Source organism: Sinocyclocheilus rhinocerous, unplaced genomic scaffold (assembly GCF_001515625.1).
Source record: "Sinocyclocheilus rhinocerous isolate Xijiao unplaced genomic scaffold, SAMN03320098_v1.1 scaffold1292, whole genome shotgun sequence".
NCBI classification, from domain to species: Eukaryota; Metazoa; Chordata; class Actinopteri; order Cypriniformes; family Cyprinidae; genus Sinocyclocheilus; species Sinocyclocheilus rhinocerous.
In genome coordinates this window covers 161679-188915 of record NW_015656599.1, presented here as the reverse complement: position 1 = coordinate 188915, position 27237 = coordinate 161679, and the positions used below count along the sequence as shown (strand labels likewise).

Genomic DNA, 27237 nt, shown 5'->3' with positions numbered 1-27237 from the left:
GGGTTTAGGGGTGGAGATGGGTGGGTGTAGGGAGCAGGGGGTGGAGACGGGTAGGTTTAGGTATATGTAAGGTGGGAGGAGTTGGATCTGGATCCAACCACGCTCCCTGGATCTTGTGAGTGAGGACCTCTGCAGTGAGGACCATCTCCAATCCACTGGAAAGACAAATGACAAGAGAATCTCTTTAACATCTCAAATGCTTTTTCCTAGACAGCAGTGAGATTAAATGGGAGAGCTAATGGATCCTAACTTGGGTCTCATGCACCCAAGCTAAAAAGACCCTAGTAATCTCACATCACATCCAGAGTTTCACAAGAAATCTCAATAATGTTTCAAACTGCTCTTGGATTTGCCAAGATACCAAAGATTTAAACCAGAAGTCGAAAATCTAAACTTTTACTGTATGTCAACAGTTGTCTCAGTTGGGACTCTTTATTTGATCAAAGGACTTTTAGGAGAAACATCTGAGACTAAGTTTATACTAACATTTTGCTAACTATAGCTTTAAACTCTTATCTCGAAAAGTGTTTTGTTTGTGTCTCTTTTTATTTGTCCCAGAGAATTTCAGAAGAGATATCTGAAACTAAGTTGTCACATCAGTTGCTTTGCTAACTTTTTGCTAACATTTGGCTAAGTTGATACAAAAGTGCTACATCCATTGTTTGGCGAACTTTGTTAATTGGCTCTAAACTCTTACTGTATGTTAACAATTGTCTCATGGGTCTCTTTGTATTTGTCCGAAGAAATTGTAGGAACATGTGGAACCAAATTGCTACAAAGGTGCTATTTCAGCTGTTTTGCTATCATTTGGCTAGCATTTTGCTAACTATAGCTCTTCTTACTGTACGCCAACTGTCTCACGGGTCTCTTTTTATTTGAGATTCTTTTTTATTTTATCTTAAACGTCTGAGACTAAGTTGATACAATCACACACTCTTTCCAAAGACATGCCAGCAAACCCAACAAAAACAAAGGCCTCAATGGAGCCAAGCTCGACATTTTACTGTATTTGCCGTCACTGGATGAGGCCCTAAATAAACTCTCTGTAATTATATTCAGATTTGTAAATGTGTCCGTTTCTGTTTGTTTTTGAAGCTCAGTGCATGAGTCATTCCTGGTGTGAGATTGTTGTAGCATGAAGCAAGTGATTTGATGTGTGTTGAGCTGTGTTGTACTGTGGCAGTGTGTGACATTTGTGGTGTTTGGGCTGGAAGTCATGGCATGTCAGGTCAGTTGTTCTCTTCCATGCACACATGGTTACCCACAGTGACACTGGGCTTGCATATAGAAACCTGAGAAAACAAGTAAATCATGCATTTTTGTTGTTGTGTTTGAAAAAAATCAACAACTTTTGAAATGGTTTTCAGTCAGACTTTTGACTATTGGCATGAAGTCTGGTCCACGTTGCACATTATTTTGGCCAGGAACCGCCCATTTAAAGGGATAGTTCCCCCGAAAATGAAAATTCTGTCATCATTTATGAATGTTGGTAACCAGACAGTTGATGGTAGCCATTGACTTCCATAGCATGGAAGAAAAATACTATGGAAGTCAATGGCTACCAGCAACTGTTTGGTTACCAGCTTTCTTCTTTTGTGTTCAACAGAAGAAATAAACTCATACAGGTTTGGAAACAACTTGAGGGTGAGTAAATGATGACAGAATTTTCATTTTTGGCTGAACTGTCCCTTTAAGAGGTGTTCGGACTGACAGTGATTCAGTCGCTGGAGGAAGGGAACATGAAATGACCATTTCTAGAGCATTTTAGTCCTTCTATCTTATTTTGATTGGCAGGTGTGGGCTTCTCCAGGTTGGAGACAGAGTCTTATCCATCAATGGAATTCCTACAGAAGATGGAACGCTGGAGGAGGCCAATCAGCTGCTCCGGGATGCTGCTCTGGCCAATAAGGTCACGCTAGAGATTGAGTTTGATGTGGCAGGTTAGAGAGGTTTCCAATTTCTTAAAACGTTAATTTCTACATTTTCCACAAAGAGGTCTTAAGACATGAATTTCTTGCTTTGTTTTCAGTTTTTATTGCTATTTGATTGAAAATCACACTTGTACTTCATCTTAATGCTGTTTTTTTGATGTATGGCCAGAATCTGTTGTGCCTAGCAGTGGAACATTTCATGTGAAGCTGCAGAAGAAAAGAGGAGTGGATCTGGGCATCACAATCAGTGGTAAGATCTCACTATTAATTTTTCAATAGTGTGTCAAGGGTCTGGGAATCTTCTTCACTTAGCTTGGTCAACATTGCAGCATATTTTGGTAAGAACTGCCCACTTAGATGTGAAGAAACAACTTATCTACTCAGGCATCATAATGTTTGGTTATCTGTCTCACAGTAACCTGCAAATGACATACAAATGTTCAGCGAGATGTTTTTTAGCTAATAAATTTAAGGTTAACATCCACACTTGCCACCATCACCCATGCAATGTTTCCTGATAATTTGGATAGTAATAATCTGATTTACTAATAAAGTCAATCATATTAATTATAGCCACGACAGTTTGTGCTAATAGATTTAAGATATACAAAGTAATCTTGTGTTACTGAAGTAATTACAAAAATATCTTAAAAATAATGTTCAAAAATAAAACTGTTCAAAGTTAAACCAAGTCACTTTGATCCTAGTTTGTTATGATAATATGTGTATGTATACACATTACCAATTAAAAGTTTGGGAAAATAATTGTTTTAATGTTTTTGAAAGTCTCTTCTGCTCACCAGTAAAAACAGCAATCTTGTGAAATATTATTACAATTTAAAATAACTGTTTTCTGTTTTAATATATTTTAAAATCAGTGTCACGTGGTCCTTCAGAAATCATTCTAGTATGTTGATTTAATAAATTAATTAATAAAACCAATTACAATCAAAGTTACTTTTTATATCATTTAAAATATAGAAAATTTTATTTAATTTTACTATATTTTACTCTATTAGTGTAATTATTTTTTTGTAGCAAAGATATTCAAAAGACTTTTATATGGTTTGGTTTCAATAACAAATGTTACTACGACTGCCAAAAAATGACTATATGAACAAAATAGACACAAATATACAAAACATTTATGTTACATAATTGTAGTGATTAAAACAATATTTTGTGACTTGATTTTAATAAAAACACTATTTTAATATGCAAAAACTGCTATATGTAAATGAGCAAGATAAAGTAATAACAGTAATAATATAAGCAGAGTGTTACAGTATTGGTGGCTTGTGTCATTTAAGGTCAATTTAAGTAAGTTTACTTTAGGATTGCTAATTTGCATTTATTTTTGTAAAGATATCACTCTAAAAGTCTTGTCATGTATTGGAAAGTCGGCAAGATTTTTTTTTTCTTTTTGCTTTCCTGATCTGTTTTCATCCCCAAAAACATTTAAGCCATTCCCTCTGAATCTTTTTTGGAGGAGATTTTAAGATCCCTCTCTCCCTGGCCTATTTTACCATTCTCCGTTTCGCTTTTCAAACTCGCCAAGACGCAGTTCAACTTTATATCCCAAAATCCACGGGAAATAAACCCACACAAATATTTTGACATCATGCTCTGTGTCATTAAATACGTCTGCATATCGGTTTTCCTCACGGAGCATGTTTGTATCCAGAACACCCGATCTGGGGCGTCCCGTCTCGTCTCGTCTCGTCCTTGTCATTATATTAGCCCTGATCAACAGAGCCTCCTTTTCTGAGGAAATGTTTATGTGACTCTCGCAGGCTTTCCGTGGGCTTGTTTACTTGAGCTGGCTTCTTTCCATCTGACGTTCCTCTAAAGCTTCTGTAAGGCGTAAACCCTGAGGGATCATAGGCCATTAAACTTGTATTATACTTGCACGCGTGTTGATATGAATCACAGGCTTTGCATTTGTACCACATGCACAAAGAACTCTATCCATCAGTGAACAGACTCTGACCACTTCTGTCAGATTCACAGCCGCACATGTTTAAGTGCAGTTCTTTTCTTGTCCTTCAGACATCTGAAACGTCTTAAAATACCGTGCTTGGCGTATAGTAATGTGTGTGAGGCACTTTCAAATCAGATTTGAACCTGAATCTTTTCACTGTAAAAAACAAATCCGTAAAATTTACGGTAAAAAACTGGCAGCTGTGGTTGCCGGAATTTTACCGTAAGAAATATGGTAGCAACATTTTAGGTTTTACGGTTTTAACTTAAATTTACAGTTAAATACCGTAATTTTATTAACTGATATAATGTTAATATACCAACCTATTGAAGTACTGAAATCTGTTTTGTACCTTTGTAATACACTGATAACCACCAAATGCAGGTGGTGATGAGAAAGTCACATGATGAACCAAAGCCCATCACAAGCAGCTTTTAAATAATAACATATAAAGAAGGTGCACAGTGTCATTCACACAAACACTAAACACCATCATGGTAACACACATGAAACTGAAATAATGCAATAAACATTCATTTAACAACATTAGGTGTAACATACAACCCTAATGTACAAAACTGATAAGAAAAAACTAAGAAACATAGTTATTTCAACAAAAAAACGTCAAATTTGAAATGTAACGCAGGGAATTCTGGGAATGTCAATTTACGGTTATTCACTGTAAATTATACAGTCTTTTTCACTTCCAAAAACGGTATACTACCGTAAAATTAATGTCCAATACATGTAATGTCCAATACAGTTTTTCACCGTATATAGTAGGGGAATTTACCGTTAACCATATACTGTATATATATATCAGTCATGTCAATTAATCAGATCTATAATGTAATAACTGGAGACTGGCTGATTAAAAACATGCCCGTTTGGTAGAGTAACCAAAATGGTTTCAAACCCCAACTATGACCTTGTTGATGGATAAAAAAACGTTTTTTTTTTTTGAGATTGCAAGAGTGAAAATAACACGAGTGGTTCTCAGTGCATTCATAGCACATTTTCTTAGCATGTGTGTTCCCATAAAATATTATATATTATTAATATTATATGTTATTGTTTATTATATACTGTTTCAATGTTCATTTAATTTGTTATTTTATATTAATGATTTATGATATAATAATTTTAATTGTGTGTGTTGTAATTCAGTGTTTCAATTTAATTTGTCATTATTAAAATATATATATTTTTAATCAAAAGACACATATTTACCTTCAAAGGACTCATTTTATCAGTGCAGTTCCCTGGAAGTTTAATTCATTGGAATAGAATAAATACATTATACAGTATTATACATTATTATTATTATGGTATTCGTTGAATTGGCTTTGAGTACCATTTAAATACCATGATGTGTGTGTGTGGGTGTGTGTGTGTGTATATACTGTATATATAAATTTTTTTTTGCTTTACCCGTGATGAAAACACTTAAAACATTTAAAAGATGAACAGTCAGTGGATGCTGGGAATCTTTACACGTCTGCTCTTAAAATGTTTTATTCCATTTACGCAAAATATTCTCTTTGAACCTCTGGCTCACGTTCATGCTGGATCCAGATAAGAGTTTCCATTTTTGCCTTGAAATTGTGTTTGCTGGGGTGTGTTTTACTGTGTGTGTGTGTGCGCGCGCTTTAGTGTGTGAGATACACTGAAACACTGTACTGTTGATTTGTTTTCCCATCTTTCTACAGCCAGTAAGAAACCAGGAGAGCCTCTTATCATATCTGACATTAAAAAAGGCAGCATGGCACACAGGTACGAACAAGCACTTTACAATACTGACACAAACACTTAGGAATTGAAATTTTCATGAGTCTTCAAAATATGCTTTCTTTATGCTAAATTATTCTAAATGAATGTTTTGCCTCTTAGAAATACAAATCTTTTAGTATCCCTTTTATTTTATTTATTTATTTTTATTGTTTTTTTTTTTGTTCATAGAAATCTAAATCCTGATGTTTGTGTGTGTGTGTGTATATATATATATATATATATATAATTAGAATACACATTTTTTTTTAAATTTTAATATTTGTCATTTATTACTTTTTTTTCATTTATGACGATACATATAAAATGCAATAAAAAATAAAATGCATATAATTTTTTTAAAATACATTTACATTTTATTTTATTTTATTTTATTTATTTTTTTTGGCTGTTAGAAATATATGATGAAATATGAAGTATGACCCAGTTATATAACCCAAGTTATTCCAAAATCAGTCCAAAATCAATCCAAAATAAAATATCCAACACTGTTTTGATATTAAACATCTAATTAGAAAATCATACAGAATGCATGTCAGTGTGTAATTCAACATTTGACCGCTAGGTGTCAGTATATTACAGCAAAACTTCTTCAAATGTGAATTAGTTCAAGGATGCAACTGTAAATCCTGCCAATCAAACACTGGCCACACCTAATTATTATTTTTTTTTATTATTATTATTACTATTTTCCACATTTTAGAACAACAGTAAAGTCATCAAAACTATACAAATTACTCAAATGGGAATTATGTAGTAACTTTTTGTTGACATGATTGACATCTCAGCTTCAGCATGTTGCTAGAAAAGTTCCTTTTCTGTTATGAGGTGAAACACAGTCTGTGGTCAAAATAGCAGAGGAATCGATTCAAGTGTCTCATGGTCGCTTTGAAATGAAAATATCTGTCTGACCTGTTTCCAGCTCCAAGAGCAAATCAAGAGAAAATGTAAATGCCGAGCTCCTCTGTTCACATTGTTGAATTATTCATTGAATATTCATAATATGATGATCTGAATACATTTCCAAAGCATCCTCAAAATGATACCGAACAGTAGAAACGCCTCTTTTGACTGACCAACTGGTAAAGTGTTATGTTTGTGGTCCAGACGAGCAGGAGTCGTCAGGCTCCATCATCTACACGGTGGAGCTGAAGAGGTTCGGCGGCCCGCTGGGCATCACCATCTCCGGCACCGAGGAGCCCTTTGACCCCATCATCATCTCAGGCCTGACCAAGAGGGGTCTCGCTGAGAGGTGAGCCACAGGTCACACTGATCCACCCTAAATGGGACGCCAAACACACCAAATGTGAGCCGAAACGGAGCAATGTTACAGAGCTCAGTGGACCGAGCGGCACAACCTAATCTCACCAGCGCGGCATTTCTTAATTCATCACTGCTCCGCGGAAATATGCTTGTTTTCACTGCACAGTTTCGTCCACATTTGGTGTGTTTGGCTTCCCATATCCCTGAATGGTTCATTTTTTAATGGTTGTATGACCTTTTCCTCTCCTAGCATCATTTTCAAGCATTTAATATTAAATTGCAAAGATTTCATATGAATATTTCTTAATGCATATGGTTGCACATTGTGTGGTTGTTGTCTGTTGTCACAGGACTGGAGCCATTCACGTTGGCGATCGCATTCTGGCCATCAACAGCGTCAGTCTGAAGGGGAAGCCGCTCAGTGAAGCCATACACCTGCTGCAGATGGCAGGAGAAACCGTCACCCTCAAGATCAAGAAACAGACCGACAGTACGTCTCAAACTATACACTACTGTATGCACTTAACGGTCCTAAAATAGGCCTTATTTTTTATGGGAAAAAATATATAATATATTTTACATGTTTTATCTATCTTTTCATATAATGTAATATGGTATACTATAATATAATACATTTCTCTCCTCATTCCCCCTATTTTGGGGTCTTCTGGTTGTTTAATAAGATGCTCTGTTAGTGAAAACATTCCCCCCCAATTAATTTTAATAAATATAATTAGAAAAAGTTTAAGTTTTATTTGAACAGAACCATTACATTTACATCTTTATTATTATTATTAATATTATTATTATTATTATTGGTAGTAGTAGTAGTAGTAGTATCAGTAAGATAATATAATATAATATAATATAATATGTTTCTCCCCCATTTTGGCATCTTCTGACTACTTTGATAATTTGATAAGCTACTCTATTAAAAATGTTCTCCAATTAATTGTAATACATATCATTAAATATCATTTATATACATTTTCTTTACATTGCTATTTAATAATATTTATTACAGTTAATTGGGGCAAAATGTTTTCACTAATAAAGTAGTTTATCAAATTATCGAAGTGTTTAATTAATCATAATAATCATAATCATAATAAGTATGTTTTAGTTACTCATATTAAATAAGAATCATTGACTTGTCACCTAAATACTGGCTTATTGCATAAATTATCTGTATGTTGCAGCTTTCTAACAATGAAATCAAGGCATTTACCATTTTATACAAAGTATCTGCTTTTTTATTTACATAAAATACACGCGTTTAAACTTGATAAATCTGTTCACACATAACCTGTTGTTATTCTGTTAACATGATATTTGATCATCTGATAATTGTCATTCCCCCTTCAGCACCAGATGATAAAAATAAAGAGAACGATCTGGATAACGAGCTCAGTGATAACGAGGATGAGATGACCGACTCGCAGAAGACCAATAAACTGTCGGACCTTTATTCCACCACCATCCCCAGCATGGATTCGGCCATGGAGTCATGGGACGGCTCAGGAATCGACGCCGGATACAGCAGCCAAGGTGAGCGTTACTCGTCTCACGATAAATCTCTGTGTTGGTCATCTATTGACAGCCTCAGTGAAACATGACCTGATCCTCCTCCAAAGGTGCCTACATCCATCAGGCTGCTGGGATTGCGTTACACCCTCACGAATGGCGTAACACCAAGCAGAGGAACAGCACGTCTCCTCCAACCCGCCGCAAAAACTACCCCTTCAGTGACGGGGGATTCAGTGAGGACGACTGGGATAAAGCTGCCGGGTAAGACAGGAACCCAGAAACAAGCTTGAAATAGGAAGAAAATATAGTGTCTCATACTATATTCTTTTCAGTGTTGCTATTGTTAATGAAAACTTTTTAAAAATTTTAACTTTTTTGGTTATTGAAATAAAGCTGAAAAATATATAAATATTAGATTTTAAAAAAAATTAATTAATTAATGAAAAATATTTATTTATTTTGTTCTTTTTTTTTTTTTTTTTTTTTTTTTTTTGCCAAGACAAAATTTCAAATTTCCTTTTCAGTCGAAGTATTGTACTAAAATAACGAAAACTTTGAAAGCTAATTGAAATATTTAAAAAATGACAAAAAATTTGTAAAAACTACACATAAAATTAAAATTGTTAATTTTAATTGTTAGAACTAAAAAAAATGAAAACAAAAAACATAAAAATAAAAGTTTTGAGTTTTAAAATATTTTACAGTAAATACTTTTTTATATAGCTGTATTTAGTCATATAAAGGCTATATGAAATATTTGGAATGGGAAAAAAAAACAGATTTTTTTTTTTTTTTTTTGAAAAATGTTTCTTTTTCCATTCACACTAAATCAGTCTTTTTAAGTATTTTATTTAAAACAGAATCAAGTATTGGTGTTCGATTTTCTTAATTCCTCTTCCATCCTTTTACTCTGATTTAACACACACATATATATACAGGTGCATCTCAATAAATTAGAATGTCGTGGAAAAGTTCATTTATTTCAGTAATTCAACTCAAATTGTGAAACTCGTGTATTAAATAAATTCAATGCACACAGACTGAAGTAGTTTAAGTCTTTGGTTCTTTTAATTGTGATGATTTTGGCTCACATTTAACAAAAACCCACCAACAAATTAGAATACTTCATAAGACCAATAAAAAAAAAAATTTTTTGTGAATTGTTGGCCTTCTGGAAAGTATGTTCATTTACTGTACATGTACTCAATACTTGGTAGAGTCTCCTTTTGCTTTAATTACTGCCTCAATTCAGCGTGGCATGGAGGTGATCAGTTTGTAGCACTGCTGAGGTGGTATGGAAGCCCACGTTTCTTTGACAGTGGCCTTCAGCTCATCTGCATTTTTTGGTCTCTTGTTTATCATTTTCCTCTTGACAATACCCCATAGATTCTCTATGGGGTTCAGGTCTGGTGAGTTTGCTGGCCAGTCAAGCACACCAACACCATGGTCATTTAACCAACTTTTGGTGCTTTTGGCAGTGTGGGCAGGTGCCAAATCCTGCTGGAAAATGAAATCAGCATCTTCAAAAAGCTGGTCAGCAGAAGGAAGCATGAAGTGCTCCAAAATGTCTTGGTAAACGGGTGCAGTGACGTTGGTTTTCAAAAAACACAATAGACCAACACCAGCAGATGACATTGCACCCCAAATCATCACAGAACTTTTCCACAACATTCTAATTTATTGAGATGCACCTGTATATATATATATATATATATATATATATATTTCTTCACCAAATTTGTCATTCGTAACATATGTGTAGCACATCTGTCGCATACAAGAAAAAAAAACTATTCAATTTTTCCTTCTTTTTATAGAAAAGTCAAGTTGTTTGCTTAATGATAGGAGGCGAGAAAATAAAAAAAATATATTAAAAAATATAAATGCTTTCAGTCCGACTTCTCTTAAACGTGCCATGACAGATCCAGACCCTGTTCAGCACTGAACTAGCGAGCAATTCCAGCTGCAGTGCTGAACCGAGTCCCCATTGAGAGTCTCTTCATCATCCTGTTCTCTCCTGCATTCGTCTTATGTGGACGAGCAGCCTTTCTGGGGGACTTGAATGAATTAGTGTTATTGTAAAGCTGCAATATTCAAGAAACCACAGATTTAGAACGGCCAACTTCTCTTGCAGTGACTGAAAGGGTCATCTATTTAGCCTTCATCTGGACAACTTGTTGTCGCAGGCTTTCAGTCACCTTAGAGTGGCCCGCCATCTTGCAATCTCAGTGAAAATTAGTGGAAAGCTGCCAGTTAAATAGGGTTTGTCGTATAATTAAAGAAATTAGCACCAGGTGTAAGATTAACACCAATAACTTGGAGGTATCTGTAAGTGTTCTCTAATTGTGAGTTCTTTTTCAACTATTTAAATTAAAAGTTTTTTTATACTGTGCTTCACACTACAATTAATTTATGAAATATGCTTAAAAAACTGCCCTTCTACTCCTGTTAGAATAGCTTCAAATGGGACTAAGCAGTGAACTTGAAATTTAGGAAATTGTAGGTTGTCTAATTTTGATCTCCACTGTATGTATATGTGTGTGTGTGTGTGTGTGTGAAATGTTAATAAAATGACAAAAGCACAAACAGCACATAATAACTATAACTAAAGCTAAAATCTTCAGGCCTATAGTTTCTCTCACAGGATGCTCCTCTCCACCCAGCCTTGCAGTACTTCTTAACATGCCAAGACTGGTGCCAGAGTGCCGGATGTGGGTGCCAGCTTAAGTGCCTCATGCCTTATTGGCTCTAATGTGTGTGTGTGTGTGTGTGCCGCAGATACAGCAGCCAGATGCATGCCGACGGCCTCGTGTTGGAGCAGGAGGACAGTTTCTGGTGCCAGGCCCTGGAAGACCTGGAGACCTGCGGCCAGTCTGAGCTACTGCGCGAGATCGAGGTAAACTGCTGCCATGATGATTTAATCATCTCACAGATTAGATAGAAATGAACGAATAAAAGGAATGATGGCGTTTCTGTGAAGAAAAAGTTGATAGCTTGCACTTGCGGTGTAATGATGTCAATATCAATTATGTAAGAGTCACTTGATGCATTTAACACAATCACAAATTAATTAAATATTATGTAATTAATATGTTAATGGACCCTTTTCACATTTCAAGGGTTCTCAGAAGCAGAAATCGTCATAGTTGGGCAAATTTCTATAGTTTGGAATGGAAGGGTCCATTAAAAAAAATGAAGTAATAACAATAATATTTATTATTTAAATAAAAATAGTATGTAATAAAGCTGAAATAAAATAATATATAAATATCAAATGAAAATCTTTAAAACATAAAACATACTAAAATTCCAGAAAAAACTAATAAAGCTAAATGGAAATATTTCAACTAAAACTAAAAATGGCAAAGCACATAAGAAAATTGCTCAAACTTAAATTAAAATCATAACGAAAACTGAAAATATTTTAATTAAGAAAACATTCTTTTTTTTATTCATTATTCTTTTTTAGACTTATTTATCTCAAAATTGTAGTGTCATTTTAAATGAAGAGAATGAAGAGAAAGTGTATATAATTGTTATTATTATAATTTTTTTTATTATTAATTTAACTTGAAATTATCTATTATTTGTCTTTTAATGTTTTAAATAAAACAACAATAATTTAAAAGGCACGTGCACATGTTTCATAGAAAGGCTTCCGAAGCTCTTTGGAGTTCAGTGGTTGAGCAATGCTGTTCAGTCCCAGTGAATTATGTCAGATTGTGGTAATCTGCCGTGTCCTCCACTTAAATCTTGCCTTCAAGATGAGGAATTGTGCGGTGAAAGTTGCTTTCAGCACATTTTTTGGCCTGTGTTTGCACCGTTACCTTATTTAAATAATTCCTGGAGTGAGTCGAGTGCTAAAACACCACAGACGGTGCATGCAAATACACACCACCATCAGCAGGCGCAGATCATTCTTGTGAATTCCCTTTTTTAAAGTTGGAAATCCCAAATCACCAACCACTACAATCCTGCTACCACAACATCGGACTCTGAATGGTGACTGATGGCTCATTTCATGCCTGATGGTTCAAAACAATGAGCTCTGTTCTTACACAAGCAAAAAAGGAGAGTTACGAAAGTATGGGGAAGTGTTTTTATCAGATGTTTGATGACACTGGCAAGCAAGGTCAGCCAGGGATGACATGTTTCTTCATCGATACTTGACTTTCTGTCTTCTATGGAACACAAAAGGAGATGTTTTGTCCTGTGCTGGCACTGTTTTCAGTGTAATAGCAGTGAATGGGTTGCTGTCAACTCTTCTGAAGTCACACGGTAGCTTTGTGTGTGGAACATACTGAAACAGAAATATAATTCGCATTGGCGTTTGTTCAAATATGCGGTGCTTAGGCAAGTCATTCCAGGTTTCATGTCAGTGACATCAAACGTATTTGACTCAACAGTCATTAAAGGAATTTATGTGGAAAAGAGCAGCCAGCACATTCTTCACAATGTTTCTTTTTTTGTTGTGCAGAATAAAGTCAGTCATACAGGTTTGTAATGACATGAACACGATTAAATTTATTTATTTTTTTTTTTCAAATTGATTATTCATGTTACTTGCCATTTCTTTTTTAATTGATTGTGATTTACTACTAATTATTACTACAATTTACTACCGATTTCTGAGTGAAAATAGTTTCTACACTTCTTTTTTAAGCGAAGATATGAAATGACAGTGACACAATTTGCATTAGTGTTGTTTTGGTATCATTTAGTATCATTGTAGTTTTTTATTTATATTTTAAATGCTTTTATTTTTATAGTTTGGATTTTAATTTAAAATTGTATTAAACTTTCAGTAGTTTGTGTCATTTTTATTAGTTATTGTTTGCTAACCTCTTAATAGTTTTTAATTTTTATTTCAGTTTTAGCTTATTGTTATCACTAAATGAAAATGTTAAATTTTGTCTTAGCAACTAACTGAAATAGAGTCTCTTCAGTCTCTTCATCATCCTGTTCTCTCCTGCATTCGTCTTATGTGGACGAGCAGCCTTTCTGAATGAATTAGGCGAGCAATTCCAGCTGCAGTGCTGAACCGAGTCCCCATTGAGAGTCTCTTCATCATCCTGTTCTCTCCTGCATTCGTCTTATGTGGACGAGCAGCCTTTCTGGGGGACTTGAATGAATTAGTGTTATTGTAAAGCTGCAATATTCAAGAAACCACAGATTTAGAACGGCCAACTTCTCTTGCAGTGACTGAAAGGGTCATCTATTTAGCCTTCATCTGGACAACTTGTTGTCGCAGGCTTTCAGTCACCTTAGAGTGGCCCGCCATCTTGCAATCTCAGTGAAAATTAGTGGAAAGCTGCCAGTTAAATAGGGTTTGTCGTATAATTAAAGAAATTAGCACCAGGTGTAAGATTAACACCAATAACTTGGAGGTATCTGTAAGTGTTCTCTAATTGTGAGTTCTTTTTCAACTATTTAAATTAAAAGTTTTTTTATACTGTGCTTCACACTACAATTAATTTATGAAATATGCTTAAAAAACTGCCCTTCTACTCCTGTTAGAATAGCTTCAAATGGGACTAAGCAGTGAACTTGAAATTTAGGAAATTGTAGGTTGTCTAATTTTGATCTCCACTGTATGTATATGTGTGTGTGTGTGTGTGTGTGAAATGTTAATAAAATGACAAAAGCACAAACAGCACATAATAACTATAACTAAAGCTAAAATCTTCAGGCCTATAGTTTCTCTCACAGGATGCTCCTCTCCACCCAGCCTTGCAGTACTTCTTAACATGCCAAGACTGGTGCCAGAGTGCCGGATGTGGGTGCCAGCTTAAGTGCCTCATGCCTTATTGGCTCTAATGTGTGTGTGTGTGTGTGTGCCGCAGATACAGCAGCCAGATGCATGCCGACGGCCTCGTGTTGGAGCAGGAGGACAGTTTCTGGTGCCAGGCCCTGGAAGACCTGGAGACCTGCGGCCAGTCTGAGCTACTGCGCGAGATCGAGGTAAACTGCTGCCATGATGATTTAATCATCTCACAGATTAGATAGAAATGAACGAATAAAAGGAATGATGGCGTTTCTGTGAAGAAAAAGTTGATAGCTTGCACTTGCGGTGTAATGATGTCAATATCAATTATGTAAGAGTCACTTGATGCATTTAACACAATCACAAATTAATTAAATATTATGTAATTAATATGTTAATGGACCCTTTTCACATTTCAAGGGTTCTCAGAAGCAGAAATCGTCATAGTTGGGCAAATTTCTATAGTTTGGAATGGAAGGGTCCATTAAAAAAAATGAAGTAATAACAATAATATTTATTATTTAAATAAAAATAGTATGTAATAAAGCTGAAATAAAATAATATATAAATATCAAATGAAAATCTTTAAAACATAAAACATACTAAAATTCCAGAAAAAACTAATAAAGCTAAATGGAAATATTTCAACTAAAACTAAAAATGGCAAAGCACATAAGAAAATTGCTCAAACTTAAATTAAAATCATAACGAAAACTGAAAATATTTTAATTAAGAAAACATTCTTTTTTTTATTCATTATTCTTTTTTAGACTTATTTATCTCAAAATTGTAGTGTCATTTTAAATGAAGAGAATGAAGAGAAAGTGTATATAATTGTTATTATTATAATTTTTTTTATTATTAATTTAACTTGAAATTATCTATTATTTGTCTTTTAATGTTTTAAATAAAACAACAATAATTTAAAAGGCACGTGCACATGTTTCATAGAAAGGCTTCCGAAGCTCTTTGGAGTTCAGTGGTTGAGCAATGCTGTTCAGTCCCAGTGAATTATGTCAGATTGTGGTAATCTGCCGTGTCCTCCACTTAAATCTTGCCTTCAAGATGAGGAATTGTGCGGTGAAAGTTGCTTTCAGCACATTTTTTGGCCTGTGTTTGCACCGTTACCTTATTTAAATAATTCCTGGAGTGAGTCGAGTGCTAAAACACCACAGACGGTGCATGCAAATACACACCACCATCAGCAGGCGCAGATCATTCTTGTGAATTCCCTTTTTTAAAGTTGGAAATCCCAAATCACCAACCACTACAATCCTGCTACCACAACATCGGACTCTGAATGGTGACTGATGGCTCATTTCATGCCTGATGGTTCAAAACAATGAGCTCTGTTCTTACACAAGCAAAAAAGGAGAGTTACGAAAGTATGGGGAAGTGTTTTTATCAGATGTTTGATGACACTGGCAAGCAAGGTCAGCCAGGGATGACATGTTTCTTCATCGATACTTGACTTTCTGTCTTCTATGGAACACAAAAGGAGATGTTTTGTCCTGTGCTGGCACTGTTTTCAGTGTAATAGCAGTGAATGGGTTGCTGTCAACTCTTCTGAAGTCACACGGTAGCTTTGTGTGTGGAACATACTGAAACAGAAATATAATTCGCATTGGCGTTTGTTCAAATATGCGGTGCTTAGGCAAGTCATTCCAGGTTTCATGTCAGTGACATCAAACGTATTTGACTCAACAGTCATTAAAGGAATTTATGTGGAAAAGAGCAGCCAGCACATTCTTCACAATGTTTCTTTTTTTGTTGTGCAGAATAAAGTCAGTCATACAGGTTTGTAATGACATGAACACGATTAAATTTATTTATTTTTTTTTTTCAAATTGATTATTCATGTTACTTGCCATTTCTTTTTTAATTGATTGTGATTTACTACTAATTATTACTACAATTTACTACCGATTTCTGAGTGAAAATAGTTTCTACACTTCTTTTTTAAGCGAAGATATGAAATGACAGTGACACAATTTGCATTAGTGTTGTTTTGGTATCATTTAGTATCATTGTAGTTTTTTATTTATATTTTAAATGCTTTTATTTTTATAGTTTGGATTTTAATTTAAAATTGTATTAAACTTTCAGTAGTTTGTGTCATTTTTATTAGTTATTGTTTGCTAACCTCTTAATAGTTTTTAATTTTTATTTCAGTTTTAGCTTATTGTTATCACTAAATGAAAATGTTAAATTTTGTCTTAGCAACTAACTGAAATAAGGTAGTTTTTTAATATTTATTTTTATTTCAGTTAACATTCATTTTATTTTCATTAAATTTATTTCATTCCGAAAATGATATTAGTGCATTGGAATAAAACTTAGTGACTTTGCTCATAAAAAGATATTGGATTGTTATATTATCACCAAATGTTGGATTCAGCCTTTTTATCAATTTGTTTTCTTTCAGTTAGCACCCTTTTTTTGGGGAACTGGTTGATTGTAGACCTCATTGATCTGAGTTTATGCCCCTCAGTTTTTGAGTAAATGTTGCCAAAATTATCCACAAATAATGCATTTTTCCCTCAAAAAGCTCAGTTTAGATCAATGAGGCCTACAATCGATCAGTTCCAAAAAAAAAAAAAAAACTGTGCTAACTGAAAGAAAACAAATTGCCAAAAAGATTGAATCCAAGAGTTGGTGATACTACAGAATATAAGCTAAACAAGCTTTAAAGGCCAAGCATTTTTGAACAACAAATTAGTTAAAGGATATTCATCACAAGGTTAGGAGAGGTGCTTTGTGGTTTCTGATTGACTTTACAGAAGAATCTGTTGTAGTTGCATTCTCAAAATCATGTATTACTGTATGTGCAAGCCAGCAGAAATCTGTATAAGGTTATAAAGGCATAATGGATTGCAGCTTTCCAAGTAATCTGCAATTTATTGTACGCTAACTGTGTTTTAAAAGTGATTTCATGAGCGTAGATCCTATGTGTCTTGGTTTGAGTTAAATCCTATTGAATTACAGCTTCAAAGAGTCACAAATGCCTGAACTCACAATTAACACACATTTCAGTCGCAGCTCATTGGAAATAAATGGATCTGGAGCTCATTAAAGGCAAATGAGGATGGGCTTCACATCCTCTGGTTAATAGGGTTTGATTAGATGAGAAAATTGCTTAATGAGAGCCCAATCAGAGGCTTCCTATTGAAACGATGTGGCCTAAAGGCCCTCTCACATGACAGGAGTTCAACACACTCAGGAACGTTGGCATGTAAAAAAGCCAATAATCAATGTTTGTGGTTGTTTTCCACCCGTAGGCATCAATAATGACCGGCAGTGCCCTGAGTTTGGGTGTAGAGGGTGGAAAGGCCCACGGCGAGACAGTCAGCCAACCTCACCTCAGCCCTCTGAGAAAAGCCCCGCATCTCCTGAACGAGACCAAGAACAAGAGCACGCTCCGCATGTCCGAGAAGACCTGGGAGTCACGGAGGATCAAAGAAGAGATTCAGGACATCCTGTCGCCCACACCGCTAGAGCTGCACAAGGTGGGCGGACTCCACTACATAAGTTAAACACATGTTTGAACCCAAGTTCCACTTCCTTCTGAGGTTTTGGTCAGCTTGGTTTGTATTAGTAACCACTGGGAATGTAAGAACAGCATTCATCTCAGAAAATGTCCCTGGGAAAGGGCAGGAAACTACATCTTCCACCCCTCACTGATTAATACTGCTCGTGCTTTTTATGTGCTTTAGCATGACATTTTGTTTTTCAAACTCAAAAAAGTATTTTTCCCTGAAGATATACGTCATGCAGTTCATGCAAAACCAATAAATTATGATGCACAGATCTGTCCCATCAACATAACTGTGGTTTATTTTCAAGGAAAATTTACATGTCCTGGGAGTTGCTTTGAAGATTTGTTTGCTTTTTTTTTTTTTTTTTACTTTGCTTTGCTTTGTTTTTTTGCTATGCTTTGCTTTGTTTTTGTTTTGCTTTGCTTTGTTTATTTCAGAGGCAAACTGACATGTCCTAGGAGTTGTTTTGAAGATTTTGTTTTGTAGTTTTTTTGTTTGTTTGTTTGTTTGTTTGTTTGTTTGTTTTTCTGGCTTCATTTGTTGTTGTTGTTTTGCTTTGCTTAGCTTTTTTTTTGTTTTTATGTTTGTTTGTTTGTTTGTTTTGTTTTGTTTAGAAGATGTAAATAACTGCATACAGTTTTGGAAAATCATCTTTAAAATTAGATTAATTTACTTGAAAATAATGTTGCGTATATTAAGAATATTTTGTAGATATTAAGAATATATTATTATTATGCAGATTTGTTTCTCATGATTTTTTTTTACTGGACAACATGACAAAAAAAAAGAAATAATTTAATTAAATGTAATTAACATCCTGTCGCCCACACCGCTAGAGCTGCACAAGGTGGGCGGACTCCACTACATAAGTTAAACACATGTTTGAACCCAAGTTCCACTTCCTTCTGAGGTTTTGGTCAGCTTGGTTTGTATTAGTAACCACTGGGAATGTAAGAACAGCATTCATCTCAGAAAATGTCCCTGGGAAAGGGCAGGAAACTACATCTTCCACCCCTCACTGATTAATACTGCTCGTGCTTTTTATGTGCTTTAGCATGACATTTTGTTTTTCAAACTCAAAAAAGTATTTTTCCCTGAAGATATACGTCATGCAGTTCATGCAAAACCAATAAATTATGATGCACAGATCTGTCCCATCAACATAACTGTGGTTTATTTTCAAGGAAAATTTACATGTCCTGGGAGTTGCTTTGAAGATTTGTTTGCTTTTTTTTTTTTTTTTACTTTGCTTTGCTTTGTTTTTTTGCTATGCTTTGCTTTGTTTTTGTTTTGCTTTGCTTTGTTTATTTCAGAGGCAAACTGACATGTCCTAGGAGTTGTTTTGAAGATTTTGTTTTGTAGTTTTTTTGTTTGTTTGTTTGTTTGTTTGTTTGTTTGTTTGTTTGTTTGTTTGTTTGTTTGTTTGTTTGTTTGTTTGTTTGTTTGTTTGTTTGTTTGTTTGTTTGTTTGTTTGTTTGTTTGTTTGTTTGTTTGTTTGTTTGTTTGTTTGTTTGTTTGTTTGTTTGTTTGTTTGTTTGTTTGTTTGTTTGTTTGTTTGTTTGTTTGTTTTTCTGGCTTCATTTGTTGTTGTTGTTTTGCTTTGCTTAGCTTTTTTTTTGTTTTTATGTTTGTTTGTTTGTTTGTTTTGTTTTGTTTAGAAGATGTAAATAACTGCATACAGTTTTGGAAAATCATCTTTAAAATTAGATTAATTTACTTGAAAATAATGTTGCGTATATTAAGAATATTTTGTAGATATTAAGAATATATTATTATTATGCAGATTTGTTTCTCATGATTTTTTTTTACTGGACAACATGACAAAAAAAAAGAAATAATTTAATTAAATGTAATTAGATAGATAGACAGATAGATAGATAGATAGATAGATAGATAGATAGATAGATAGATAGATAATTGTATTTATTTATTTTATTTTTATTTTTTTACAACCCAAGGACTTATTTTTGTGACCTATTCCTTTAAGATTTCAACATCATCTGCTGAACATGTTTAGAAGAAATTAGCACATGGTTAAATTGTTCAAATACTTTTGTGTTCAACAGGTGACTGTGATGAAGGACCCAGAAAGCGATGACTTTGGATTCAGCGTATCGGACGGTTTCTTGGAAAAGGGTGTTTATGTGAACATGATCAGACCTGAGGGTCCAGCGGACCGCTCTGGACTCAAACCGTACGACAGGATCCTTCAGGTGCCTCTTCTCAGATCACCACACGCTGCATGGTTTCCCAGCGCCCCCTCCCTTTCCCCAGCTATACGATCTGCCCAGCTCCGTTAAATATAAACTCACTCTGAGAGGGCCAGAATGAGGTATGAGAGCGTCAGTAGGCCTTCGACTCTAGGAGGACATGTCGAGTTAAAAAGTGATTTGACTGGATCTTCTGCGTGGCTACACAGCACTTGTGGTCAAATCTTAGAGAACGTCTTACTCTCGCTAATCTACCACACTTCACTGGCTGTGGAAATGATTAAATCTGTTTTAAGATTATGCTTAACAGCTGTGGTGTGTTAACCACAGATAACACACAACAAGCAGAGTTTGTTTGCTTATGGAGGTTGAAAAAAGATGCTATGGTTTAGTTGTAGGTGCTTGCTTTATGGTGTCTGGTTTTGCATGCTTGTTTTCATATTTAATAATGGGTTGAAATTTTCAGAACAAATTTAACTTGAAGTTCCATTAACGTTAGTTTGATGAAAGTTATTTTACAGACTATAACAAAATACAATTCTGTAGAACATTTAAACCATTAAGTCAATATTTTAGAAAAAAAAAAGTTTGATTAAAAATATTTTGTCATAAAATCCTCATTTGTTAATATTGTAGGTGTTTTTTTTTCTGCAGTGAAATTTTGTTTTTCAAACTTATAAAAGAGTTTTTACCTTAAGATAATGTACTTCATAAAGTTTTATAAAAAAATAAAATAAAAAAAAGTTCTGACATACTCAGATCCATGATTTATTTTTAAGAAAAACTGACATATCCTGGGAGTTGCTTTTTGATTAAATGCTTGTTTATTTATTTATTTGCTTATTCATTTATTTTATTTATTTATTTATTGCATTATTTAAGAAAACAAGTTTGATTTAAAATCTTTTGTCTAAAAAAAAATCACCAAATTCAGCTGATTAGCATATGCTAATGAAATGCTAACATCAGTGTTATTTCTATACTATTTATTAATATTTTAAATTAGCTTTCTCATTTTCAATTTTTATTTGAATTTGAATTTTAGTCATTTTGTAATGTGCTTTTGTCATTTTTATTATTTAAAAAATATATAATTCTTTTTAGCTTTATTTTTATTCTAGTTTTTAGTTTTAGTAATTGTGGTACTTAAACTTATTTTATTTCAGTTAGTTGCCAACATTTCCCATTTATTTATTTATACTTAATGGTTTTCATGTAATATTTTTATTTTATTTTATTTCAACTTTATTGCGATTTACAATAAAAAAATTGTTTAAAGTTAACAATAACAACATGCTACTGCTAGTGATGGGAGAATTAAAAATGTAATTTGTAGACTCTTATTCTAAAAGATACTAAACAAAAGAGGCCCTTCATTAAGATGTTGTCGTTTATAATTATGTAATCAATCCTTAATCATTTTAAATCCTCTAAATGTTTTTCCACCAGGTGAACCACGTGCGGACACGAGATTTCGACTGCTGCTTAGCTGTGCCGCTCATCACAGAGGCCGGAGACAGACTTGAGCTGGTGATTAGCCGAAACCCATTAGTACAGCCGGGTGTCGCCCAGCCCCACGACTGCCATCCACACTTCAGCACCGTAGGCCATTCCCGCGAGCACCAGACCAACACGCTGGACCTGTGACCACTGGGTAACTCAGACTATGACCACACCAGACCATTTGTTGCAACAGACAGTCAGAAGGAGCCATGATTCACTGCTTTCATTACAAAACTCAAATGAACTCAAATATCCAGATTATAAGGAGTGATCGTGGAAATGAAACAACAAAAGATTTGAGCCAGTTTTCAGTGCTAAATTCGAAAGGATCTGAGCCAGTTTTTTTTTTTTATCAATAATTTTGGACTACTACAATGCATACACCATACATGTACTTCACCCCATCAAAACTAATTTTTATGTTCTTTACGATGGAGCCTCGCACGTGATATGGAGGCAGAAATATATATATATATATATATCGCTGAAGCAACATCAGCATGCTGAACTTCAACAGACTTTTTTTTTTTTCATCGCTGTCAGTATTCAAAGTAAAATATCAGAATTTCTGCTAAAGTTCTAGCAACCCCTCTTGTGTCCAGCTAAAGCAGTAGTAACGGAGAGTTTCTCCATTCAGACACTGCAGCGGGGACACTGTAAAAAAACGGCAGAGGCAGGCAGGGATGTAATTAAGGTGGCTGACACTTTTATTCTGGGTAATAGGAGGCGAGGGCCCAGTCTATTCCCTAACGCACTCCCCACACGCCACAGAGCGCATTTTAATACCCGCACATACAAGCACCTAAATGCCACTCTTATGGCCCTCATGGAGAGGTAATATTGATGTGTAAATAGGATAAATACCAACATCCAAGGGTTTAAGGGATGTAGTAAATAAACATCAACTAATGCACAACAGGCATAAACACTGCAACCGTCTACTTCAGATAGGGAGAATGTGAAGAGAAATACTAAGGAAGAAATCATGCCTACATCTGAGGTACACAATAATGCACTACCGAACAGGTTTTAACCTTCCTAATATGAGCCGCCACATGCACACATGAAGAGAAATACCATCATGAAAACATGCTCTGGCTTTCTTGTGTTATTAAACACATATGACATATCTCAGATGGAAAAGTAATTTGTTTAGCCTTTCCTTGGAGTCAATTTGATCCTTCCTTCATAAAACAAATTTAAACAGAAAATGTTTTTATAAACAAAGCACTACACAAGTTGTGGGTCAATTTGACCTTATAATGTAAAGACAAGAAAGGAAACAAGAAATCTGATAAAAGCTACCGTAGAATAGTTCAAAATATGAAAATTTTTAAATACTGGTTATGTCATACCTTGATTCGTTCCGTTATTTTTTTTTTTTTTAAACCGTGGTCACATAGTACTGATTTGTTTCCTCGTTTTACTCAATCGTGGCCACCGTGTACTAATTCGTTCCCTTGTAACAAGTGTTTTTCCTTCCACAGCAAACTACAAATTAAGCTTTATTTTTGTTTTAGTCCTGGATGAGTCACTGCAGGAATACCTTCAGGCACACATTGTCCTTTCTCACAAACATATACGCTACTACTATAAACAGACAAAACACAACCATTCTTTGTCCCCTGCATGCATAAATACTATAGACTCCCTACAAATAAACTTAAATTTGCCTCTGTGTCAGACACAAACATACACACAAACGCTTCAGGCCACGAGTACCACAACAACAATACACATGGTGACTGCCTGCTGCTCTAAAAAGAAAGTTGCTGTTTGATTGCCAACCAAGACTTCATAGCCTCTCTGTCAACAACACATTTCTTATTTCACGGGAGTATAACGCATTTTCCATGAATAGGATATATTTTAGTGTGGCATTACTTTTTTTTTAATGCAATAGATTTTTATCATGAGGTCGATTAGATATGTTAAAAATATTAATAAATATTACATAATATAACATAAAATCCAAATTCCAAATATTACATAATATAAAATGTTAAAATATATATATATTTTTTAATGTTTATTACTCATTTCTTGTTATTTTGACATAATTTGTTTATATATAATAATATTATATATATATATAATAATTAATATTTTGCACAGTTTTGACTTCAAATAATTGTAGTCAAAATTCTTTTTTTAAACTTAACAGATTTTATCCACCAGAAACAAGTTTTAGTTTTGTCTTGCATTTTGTGTGCAACCCTGTTACTGTATGTATTCCCACATTACAAAAAAAGGTAAATTTCCTAGTAAGTTACATTATTTGGACGCTTTCAACATGGCAGCAAAAATAAATAATATAAAAAAAATAATATAATTCATTTTTTCTAAATATTTACATGAATACTAGTGTTGACTGCATTGATCAAGCTTAACTGTTCAACTCTGTTATTGTAAGAAAAAATTATCAAACAATTAGTATTTAAAATTTTATTTATTTGTCAAAAATGGATATCCATAACTACAAGCCTACCTTTGATCCCAAACTAGATAGCTTCAAATGAGTGGTGGCTTAATTTTGGCAAAAAAAAATTTAAAACAGGGTTGACACAATTTCAAACCTTATACTGTATAAATTAGCTAGAAAGTAAAACATATAATTTGACTGAAATTAACAATCAACATTTTCTGCAGGAAAGTGACTTTTTTTAACAGTTCCATTACCCTATTTGTGTGCATTTACTTTCATGAGAAACAAGGTGTGATAATGAAATGCAGACAATTAATTTGTTGACACTTTTTTAGTTAACACATGTACACACGTACTTCCATTACCTACATCCTCAAACGGCCACATGTACTCTCGTGCAGCAATAAAACCGAGGTCTGACATGTCCTGACTTCATTGACATGTCATTGACTTCTTGAAAAGCTTATCGTAGTACAGTGGTAGCCCTACCTTCTCTCTCCACATACCTCTCTTTATCCTTTAACACCAAACTGATGCCGCAATGTAGCATTCGCTCCAGTCCCCACAAACATCCTGGCCTCAAGGGCACGTTCTTTCACGGTAGACTGTCGCCAAGCTGCCATTTGTCACCACTGGCCAAATATTACAAATGTTTCCACCACAGGCTATTTCAGACACATCAGTTCAGGAGCGTTTGTAAAGCCATCACATCGTTAACTCGTGTTCTGCACTTGTGGGGCACCCAGGTTTTACAAAGGCCACATCTCTGTGGACATGTGGTCCCACAGTCTATTAACCTCCACCAAACATTTATCCAGTGTTTCACAAATTTGAGATTTATGGTCTCCATTGGGCGTGGTAGAATATATCTTGACATGTGAAAGGGGAACTGAGGACGTTTGGTGTCTTCTGTTGTGTTGTGTGTTTGGATCATGGAATATTCCGCTGCTATGAAAACCGTTTCACACCACAGGACAATTCTTTTGTGGAACATTTGACATGAACAACTGGTTAAAGTGGTTAAAGTAAACTTGTTTGAGGGTGTGTCTGATCCCTTCGTGTAGGTTTGTGGGTTTGAGACGTATGGAATCTGATGTATTTGAAGTTTCTCGAAAACCACCGTTAGGACGCCTAATCTAGGAATCAAGAACCGGTTTTATTCTGGGAACTGGTTCCTTTTTTTTTTTTTTTTGTATATGCAAAGGGAACACTGTGTTCTAAATACTCTTAAAAAATAAAAGTCTTTAATTGGGTTACGATTCAAATATACTGTACATAGTTGGGGCAGACCCTACACAGTATTTTTATCCTGGATGAAGAAATTGATCATTTTTCTAAACCAACTTATTAACTGAAGAAATAGTTCATTCAAAATCATGTTTTACTTTACCAAAATTACCAAAATTTTTGCGCAAAGCTATCATATGTGCTTTTTGCAACTTGATGGACATGGTCACTATGAACTGTTGTTGTATATAAATTGAGCTGCATGAACATTTTTATTTATTTATTTTTTCCTACACATAATAAATGACGCTGTATATTCTTAAAAATAAAGGTTCCATAAGGGGGTTGCCATAGAAGAGTGATGCCATAGAAGAACCATTTTTGGTTCCCCAAAAGAACCTTTCAGTGATCAACCATAGAACCGTTTTTTTTTTCTTAGTCTGAAGAACATTTTAAAAATCTAAAGAACGTTTTTTCTTCTGTAAAGAACCTTTAATGGAATGGAACATTTCCATGGATGTTAAAGTTTCCTTATGGAACCATCGATGTTAAAAAGTAACCTTTATTTTTAGGAGTGTACAGGTTTGAACCAACACAAGGGTGAGTAAATAATGTCAGAATATTCATTTTGGGGTAAAGTACTCCTTAAAACACTAAAAAGTTACCCACTGATGAAAGCTACTGTATTTTTGTCTCTGTATTGGTTGCAGACTTAAAGATGTTTCTTGGTTCATCTAATAACCATAAGCAAATACCTCCCTCCCAGGACTTCCTCCCTTGTGTGATTCAAGCAGTTTTCCTACACTTAAAAGTCTGTAGTTTGCAGTAAAGTAGAAAGCACTCATTGTTCTACAAGACTTTGTTGAACAATCAGAGTCTCTGTTTAGGCCCATCGCATTAGGAGTCTACCCAGGGCTCGCTCCTAGGCCCCTTTTAAGTTTTTTTTGTTTTTTTTCTCCCCACAACCTTCCTGTCAGTTGTGTAATTCTACCAACTGCCTCCAAAAGCTGACTGCAAAAAATAAGACCTTTATTTTATTTAAAGTTTCTTTTTTTTTTTTTGTCTGCTTTGTGGTAGACCACATTTTGTCTGCAGGTCATCGCATTGCAGGCCAGTAAACGAAGTGTCAAAGAAGGGGGCTGTTTTCATTTCACAGACATTTAACCATGGTATTGTTCAGTGTAAGTATTTTAACATGTTGTATGTACTATTCCAGGAGTTAAGACAATGTGGTTCCTTTTATATGTGCAATATTGAGACCAGAGAAGGCTTTTAAAGGATTTTACATAAGCTTTATAAAGCTCCAAACGTGTTCATCCCTATGCATTTTGAATTCCTTATTAATGTGTGCATTGATATTAATGTGTATTTTTGAATGTGTAATATGAAAGTTCTATTCTCTGTACAGTATTTTTGTATGAACTCTAAACCTTGCTGTTTCCACAGCGTATTTGAAGCACAATGGAAAAAGAGAACCGATAATCAAATATATTCTGGTTTGGCTAGACTGGTTTGGTGTGAAGACCCATTCTTAATCGATATGGGAATGTGCTAATGATATCCTTTTCTAAAAACAACTGAATAAAAGAGGTAAAATGCACCACTCTGAGTCGAATTCAATGTTTGATCATGTTAAATGCAAATTTGTGCGAGGCCACTGATTCTTGAGATATATCCTTTAGATCAAGACTCCATGCCCCACATTTTTACCTGCCATTAGTTATGTTTATCTGCGCTTAACATAAATGCACCATTTTATTTGATTTCCTATTGATTGTATTACAATTATAACACTGGATCACCAGTCTGTCAGATGATTGTTTTTTAAAGTCAATTAATTAATTTATTTATTTATTTTTATAAGCTCTGTGATATATTTATGAACACATAAAATGTCAGCCTTGATCCTGAAGGTTCAATTTCACCTGCTATGAGAGTATTATCAACTATGATGTCATACAGCCTCTGGTAAGTTGTTTTTATTTGATATATATATACATATAATATACATTTAAATAAAAAAATATTTGCTATGGAATTTGCTGCTTGCATGACAGAAATTTCTTCTGCTTTATTCTTTTG

The 27237-nt window shown here is 34.4% G+C and overlaps 1 protein-coding gene across 1 annotated transcript in view; it reads left to right on the top strand.

Moving 5' to 3' along the window:
• LOC107720331 (glutamate receptor-interacting protein 2-like) overlaps positions 1-21916 on the top strand; it is a 193984-nt gene extending 172068 nt beyond the window's left edge. Inside the window, exons 13-24 of the mRNA XM_016528011.1 lie at positions 1795-1940; positions 2101-2181; positions 5622-5685; positions 6489-6538; positions 6808-6952; positions 7314-7453; positions 8329-8511; positions 8598-8751; positions 11269-11386; positions 17533-17760; positions 19857-20003; positions 21450-21916. Of these exons, the coding sequence (XP_016383497.1) occupies positions 1795-1940; positions 2101-2181; positions 5622-5685; positions 6489-6538; positions 6808-6952; positions 7314-7453; positions 8329-8511; positions 8598-8751; positions 11269-11386; positions 17533-17760; positions 19857-20003; positions 21450-21647 (1654 nt within the window). The 3' untranslated portion in view covers positions 21648-21916. The remainder of the gene's footprint in view (positions 1-1794; positions 1941-2100; positions 2182-5621; positions 5686-6488; positions 6539-6807; positions 6953-7313; positions 7454-8328; positions 8512-8597; positions 8752-11268; positions 11387-17532; positions 17761-19856; positions 20004-21449) is intronic.
• The last annotated feature ends 5321 nt before the right edge of the window (positions 21917-27237 follow it).